This window comes from Eretmochelys imbricata, chromosome 2, assembly GCF_965152235.1.
Source record: "Eretmochelys imbricata isolate rEreImb1 chromosome 2, rEreImb1.hap1, whole genome shotgun sequence".
Taxonomy (NCBI): Eukaryota; Metazoa; Chordata; order Testudines; family Cheloniidae; genus Eretmochelys; species Eretmochelys imbricata.
The window spans coordinates 64,946,217-64,953,612 of record NC_135573.1 but is presented as its reverse complement, the minus strand read 5'-3'; the positions used below and the strand labels follow the sequence as shown (position 1 = coordinate 64,953,612).

At 43.3% G+C, this 7,396-nt stretch overlaps 1 protein-coding gene across 1 annotated transcript in view; it reads left to right on the top strand.

Annotated features, from left to right (window-relative positions):
• Window positions 1-451: 451 nt before the first annotated feature.
• Window positions 452-7,396, top strand: part of CHD7 (chromodomain helicase DNA binding protein 7) — a 117,206-nt gene continuing 110,261 nt past the window's right edge. The window contains exon 1 of the mRNA XM_077810226.1: window positions 452-2,240. Within this exon, the coding sequence (XP_077666352.1) occupies window positions 570-2,240 (1,671 nt within the window). The 5' untranslated portion in view covers window positions 452-569. The remainder of the gene's footprint in view (window positions 2,241-7,396) is intronic.

The following is a 7,396-nucleotide window of genomic DNA, read 5'->3' as shown; positions in this document are numbered from 1 at the left end:
AAGGACATGCTGTTGGTAACTAGAGCATTTTCAGGGCTTTAGTTCAGCAGATGGGCTGCTTGGCTATATTCATACATCTGCCTGCCTGCTGTGGCAGCTGCTGCTGCTGCATGTTGTGTTCTTTTGTTCTGTTCTATCCAAGAATGGAACACTAGGAAGTGTAGTGAATGGATTAATTTAAGGTTAAGGTTAGTGTTTTGCTTGCTCTCTGGCGCCCTATCATAATAAAGCTTCTGATAGAAGCTAATGAGTTTTTCTTAAAGTGAAATAGATTTAAAAAATACACTTCAGAGTCTGAAACAATCTAGTGTCATCTGACACAGTCAGGTGTGTTATGATATTGTATGACTATTTTATTATTTGTTTCCAATTTTGTTTTTCCTCTTTTTTTCTAGGATCGGTAACTAGACTTTGGCTGACACTACGTGGTCCGAAAGAATTAAGGAAATATGGAATGACATGAAGGAGATTAGTTGAGGATTAAAGGCTTTGAGGACAAACACCTCAGTGAGGTGAAGCACAGACTAGCTTTCTACTTGTAGCTCTGAGGAGCTGTGTGCTGAAAAAAGATGGCAGATCCAGGAATGATGAGTCTATTTGGAGAAGATGGGAATATTTTCAGTGAAGGGCTGGAAAGTCTTGGAGAATGTGGATATCCTGAAAATACAGTAAATCCTATGGGGCAGCAAATGCCCATTGATCAAGGATTCCCCTCCTTACAGTCTTCTCTTCATCATCCTCCCACCAATCAAAACCAAGCAAAGTTGACCCACTTTGATCACTATAATCAATATGAACAGCAAAAAATACATCTGATGGATCAGCCTAACAGAATGATGAGTAATGCTCCTGGGAATGGTATAGCATCTCCTCACTCACAGTATCACAACCCTCCAGTTCCTCAGGTTCCTCATGGTAGTGGCACTGGTGGTCAGATGGGAGTCTATCCTAGTATGCAGAATGAAAGGCACGGGCAACCCTTTGTAGACAGTGGCTCCATGTGGGGACCACGGGCTGTTCAGGTGCCCGACCAAATAAGAGCACCATACCAGCAGCAGCAGCAACCGACGCAGCCTCCACAGACACCGTCAGGACCCCCTGGGCAGGGCCATTCTCAGCACATGCAGCAGATGGGAAACTACATGGCTCGTGGTGATTTTTCAATGCAACAGCATGGTCAGCCACAACAGCAGAGGATGAACCAGTTTTCTCAAGGTCAAGAAGGCCTTAATCAGGGAAATCCTTTCATTGCCACCTCAGGACCTGGCCACTTGTCTCATGTGCCCCAACAGAATCCCAGTATGGCACCTTCTTTGCGACACTCAGTCCAACAATTTCACCACCATCCCCCCACTGCGCTCCATGGAGAATCAGTAGCCCACAGTCCCAGATTCTCCCCTAATCCTCCTCAGCAGGGTGCTGTTAGGCCACAAACACTTAATTTTAGTTCTCGGAGCCAGACAGTACCCTCACCTACTATAAACAACTCAGGGCAGTATTCTCGATATCCTTACAGTAACCTAAATCAGGGATTAGTTAACAATACAGGGATAAATCAGAATTTAGGCCTTACAAATAACACTCCAATGAATCAATCTGTACCAAGATACACAAATGCTGTAGGATTTCCATCAAACAGCAGTCAAGGACTAATGCACCAGCAGCCCATTCACCCTAGTGGCTCACTCAACCAAATGAACACACAAACTATGCACCCTTCACAGCCTCAGGGAACTTATGCCTCTCCACCTCCCATGTCACCTATGAAAGCAATGAGTAATCCAGCAGGTACCCCTCCTCCACAGGTTAGGCCTGGTAGTGCTGGAATACCAATGGAAGTTGGTAGTTATCCAAATATACCCCATCCTCAACCGTCACACCAGCCCCCTGGTGCCATGGGAATTGGACAGAGGAATATGGGCCCCCGAAACATGCAACAGAGTCGTCCATTTATGGGTATGTCTTCAACTCCACGGGAGATGGGTGGGCACATGAGACCAAATGGTTGTCCAGGTGTTGGCCTTTCAGATCCACAAGCAATACAAGAACGACTGATATCTGGCCAGCAGCATCCCAGCCAACAGCCGTCTTTTCAACAGCAAATGCCAACTTGTCCTCCCATGCCACCTCATCCAGGGATACATCATCAGTCTTCACCACCACCACATCCCCACCACCAGCCTTGGGCACAGCTTCACCAGTCACCACAGAATACACCACAAAAAGTGCCTGTCCTTCAGGTAAGTTACATCCAGCTGAAAGAGAATGTTTTTGAGTTATATACCTATTCAGACCCTGGGATACAGGTTTACTGCTCTGAAACCATTGTTCTGCCTTGACTATTATGTGTACTGGTGGTTGTGTCTTTCCTATTTTACTTAGTTTTACTGAGTAGCAAGCTATCAGAACTTCATTCTTTGTCTATGGTCTTGTGATGGTTTTTACAGGTTTACACTGTAGTATGTTTAAATGTGAAGCAACATCAAACTTATCCTGAATGCAACAATTTTATTATTGTGGTGAATCTTTTGAGAAAAAGCTGAAAGTTTGTGTCTAAATTTTCACAATATCACTAAACCAACACTTAAGCATTTGCAAACTTGCAGAGTGTTAATATAGATCTACATCTTGATTAAAGTAAATTTAGGCTTGGGATGCAGATTAGAAATGTTCTAATTTACGATAAAGTTGAAAGTTCTTCAAGGAAAAGTTCCACAATATTTTTTCATATGAAACTTTCCAGCACTAAATAATACACCTGATAATGAGAGGTGGGCAAAGTGGTTTAGATAAAATAAGAGCAGATGTGAATCTTAGCCTAAAACCAAATTTCTTGAGGCTTGAATGAGTCACACTTGTACACACAACTTTGGTTTTACTGAGTCTCTGAACTTCCTGCTTCCACTTAAAATAGTACTGCTGTGACAGTGTTTCCCACTCAGAAGCTGGAAGTACTGGAACTCTTGAGAGCTTTTTCAAGCCTAACTTAGCAGGTTTGACTAAGCATCTGTACTCTTTGTTCTTGATCAAATCAGATCTCTAGTTTTTTTCAAGTTTGCCATCACTATATCTTGATTGATATGCCCAATCAGGCACGAGCTTTTTGCTGTATGTATAGGTGGCAGACACACCACGGTAGTGTGTATTCCATTTTTCAATCCCTCATTATATCAGAAATCAATCCCAAGTAGCACTACCCATAAATATTTGGAGACAATTGTTGGAATGCAGTCATAAGGTCTGATACAATAAGTCTAATAAATCATATGAGCAGTTGTCCCAGCCCTGCATGGAAAGCAGCTGCTCAGCAGCCCCCTTGACTGCTGCCTGCCGGCTGCTTCTGTTAGCTGCTCAGCACAGCATGTGATGGATCTGGGAATCAGATGCATGGGTGGAGAGAGGCAGCTGGTGGGGGGTGGAGGAGAGATGGTGACTCAGCAGGTGGGAGAGGCTTCTGCGCTTGCTGGACAAAATAAAATCCTGGGGAAATATGGGTCAAGCCATAGGATAGGTGAAGCAATGGGTGGAAATCAAGAGATGGAAGCTATGTGGGGATAAGGGGAGAGGCTGTGTGGGAGCAGGGGTAGAGAAATGGGGTTGAGAGGGGTGAATATTTTCAGATTTTTTTTTCAAATCAGCTGGTGAGTTGAAGGAGCCTTGTGCAGGCTGTGTGCATTCTAGTGAATTTTGAATGTTTTATTTGCATTTTTTTCCTCCTCTCAGTTTTATAAGGAGACTTTAAATTAAAGTTTACCAGAATGCCCAGAGAATTATCCATCATTTGCTAGTTGGCAGAATTGTTCCTGGAAATACATTCATCTTGCCAACTGTATCCCAAGGAAAGGGGAAGACAGAAAGGAGAGCAAAATCAAGTGTTTGTGTTCGAATGGGTAGGGATCTAGAAAAAGAGGAAGACAGGCTGGAGAAAGCGATAGATACAAGGAGGAGAAGGGGTGCTGTAAGACAGAAAAGAGGCGAGAACATCATAACAAGGTGAAGACAGGGACACAGATGAAGAGAAAAGGATGAGAACGTCAGAGCAGCAGGGAGGAAAAATCAGGAATCAAAAATGGAAAGCAAAATTGCAAAAACATGTTGAGACAGATGCACGAAGAAATAAGAACTGACATAGGCTGGGGAAAAAACAGGTGAAATGAAGCTCAGGTGAAGATCTGTCACAAAATGGTAGTGGGGATGGGCCCTAATCCCCAGAAGGCTTTCATTATTTAAATTCCCCTAAATAAATATTACTTATTAAAAATATATATAGCATTGTAAATTTACACCAGGGTTTCACTCAGTGGTACATTTGGTAGAGCTTCAATAACATTTTCAGCAGTCACACATTTTGCAGTATTAGAGGGTTTGGAAAAAATATTGTCTTTAACGTAGAACGGGGTGGGCAAACTACGGCCTGTGGGCCGCATTCAGCCTGCCACCCGTTTTAATCTGGCCCTTGAACTCCCACTGGGGAGCAGGGTCTGGGACTTGTCCCCACTCCGGCACTCCAGCCAGGAAGCAGGGGCATGGCTCCCCTCCAGCTCCTGTGCATAGTAGCAGTTAGGGGGCTCCACTTTGCATGTTGCCCCCACACCCAGTGCTGCCCCTGCAGCTCCCATTGGCCGGGAACCGTGGCCAATGGGAGCTGCAGGGGTGGTGCCTGCAGACGTGGCAGTGTGAAGAGCTGCCTGGCCACACCTCCGCTTAGGAGCCGGAGAAGGGACATGCTGCTGCTTCCGGGAGCTGCTTGAAGTAAGTGCTGCCTGGAGCCTGCACCCCTAAGCCTCCCCCGGTGCCCCTGCCCCAGCCCTGATCTCCCCCCCCCCCAAACCCCTCAGTCCCAGCTCAGAGCACCCTCTTACACCCCAAACTCCTCATCCCAAGCCCCACCGCAGAGCCTGCACCCCCATCTGGAGCCCTCGCACTCCACCCTCAAGCCTGGAGTCCCCTCCTGCACCCTGAACTCATTTCTGGCCCCACCCCTGAACCCTCACTCCCAACCAAAGCCCTCACCCCCTCCTGGACCCTAAGCCCAATTTTGTTAGTATTCATGGCCCGCCATACAATTTCTATTCCCAGATGTGGCCCTTGCACCAAAATGTTTGCCCACCCCTGATGTAGAAAGTTCTGTCTACCATTTCAGTAAAAAATCTTTGCAAATATACTTCTAACACTTATTAATTTTTAAATGAGTATTGTGGTGAAATATAAAATAAAAACAATTTGTGGGCTAAATAAGTAAAAGCTTGGATAGCTCATTAGTGATCCTGAACTCATAGATATAAATGAAAAAAGGTGAATGGTGATAGAGTAATTGACTAAAATATTAGAATGAAACCAGTCTTGATCATAAAGTATAAATCAAGTGTTTTGTGGCTAGAGATGTTACTCCTTCAGTGGAAAATCTAGATTCCTCTTGTTTGACCAAATTAAAATAGAAAAAACCATTTCCTAATGGGCAATTATGTTAAATGGATTAAATCACACTAAGTAATGCTGCAAGGTTGTGTGATACAGTATGCAACTTGGCTTGCCGTGTCTCACCTGCCTAATACTTGATATAGACACTTTGGTATCTCTTCCCCATAAAAACTATATGACTTGAATATGAAGTGCCCATTTTAGTGAAAACTTGCCTTTTTTAAATGAAGGTTACAATAGTGTTGAAATCCTTGTTGCTGTGCTTTTGTAACCTGGAAACCAATGGTACAGAATTGGTTTGCATCATGTGCATCAGATGCTTTATGGTCTCTCTGCTTTCTTCATTTGAGTTGGTGAGAGATTGAAATTCATGAAAAGCATGGTTCTTTCAAGTCACTTTGTATTAAACGAGAAGTGTAAGTCCATAGGCCAAGTTATCACTTACTCGGGATCACAGGTTGGTAGGATAAATCTCATGACTAGAATATTGGTATAGAGGGGTATAGCGTGTTCAGTAAGCACAGGAAGGAGGTATTGCATCATACACGAAGAATATATACACTTGTTTTGAGGTCCAGAAGGAAATGAGGCAGACTAGTTGAAAGTCTCTAGGTAAATATAAAAGGGGTAAGAAACAAAAATAGGGGTGATGTCATGGCAGGAGTCTACAACAGGCCATCAAATCAGGAAAAGGAGGTGGGTGAGGCATTTCTAGAACAAGTTGCAGAAATATCCAGAACACAAGCATTGCTAGTAATATGGGGGACTTTAACTATCCAGACATCTGTTAGAAAAGTAATATGGCAAAACAAAATTTACAATAAGTTCGTGGAATGTATTGGCGACAACTTCTTGTTTCAGAAAGTGAAGGAAGTAACCAGGGGGACAGTCACTTTAGACTTGATTCTAACAGTCAGGGAGGAATTGGTAGCACGTTTGAAGGTGGAAAACATTTTGCATGAAAGATCTTGAAATGATAGATTTCATGGTTCTAAAGAAAGGAAGGAGCGAGAGCCGCAGAATAAGAACAATGAACTTCAAAAAAAAAAAAAAAAAAAAAACTAACCAACTTAGAGAACTGGTAGATAAGGTTCCATGGGAATAAAATCTAAGGGAAAAAAGAGTTAAGGAGAGCTGGTAGTTTCTCAAGGGGACAGTAGTAAAGCCACAACAGCAAACTATCCCAAAGCAAAGGACATCTAGGAAGAATAGTAAGAGGCCAGTGCTGCTCCATTAGGAGCGCTTTAATGACCAGATAATCAAAAAGGAATTCTACCGAAAGTGGAAACGTGGACAGATTGTTAAGAAGTACAAAAGCATGTAGTGCAAGCATGTAGGGACAAAATCAGAAAGATTAAGGCTATGTCTACACTAGTGTCTATGTCGGCAAAACTTCGTTGCTCAAGGGTGTGAATATTCAACCCCCTGAGTGACATAAGTTACACTGATGTAAGTGCTAGTGTGCACAGTGCTTAGTCAGCAGGAGAGCTTCTGCCCCTGACATAGCTTATGCCGCTCTTAGGGGTGGTTTTTTTTATGCCAACGGCATAGTGTCTTCACCAGACACATTGCAGCAGCACAGCTGTATTGGTGCAGCTGCACCCTGCAGTGCTGTATGTGTAGACTTGGCTTAAGGCACAAAATGAGTTACACCTAGCAAGGAACATAAAAGAATAAGACGAGGCTCTTTAAATATATTAAGAGAAAGACAAAAGAAAATGTAGCTCATTTACTTAGCGAGAAAGGAGTGCTGCTAAGTAATGACGTAAAGGAGGCTGAGGTACTTAATGCTTGTTTTGCGTCAGTCTTCACTAAAAGGGCTAAGGGTGATCAGATACTTAATGCAATTAATATTAATAAGGAGGAAGGAACATAAACCAAAACAGGGAAAGAACAGGATAAAGAATATTTAGATAAGTTAGATGTATTCAAGTCAGCAGGGCCTGATGAAATTCATCCTACGGTGCTTAAGGAA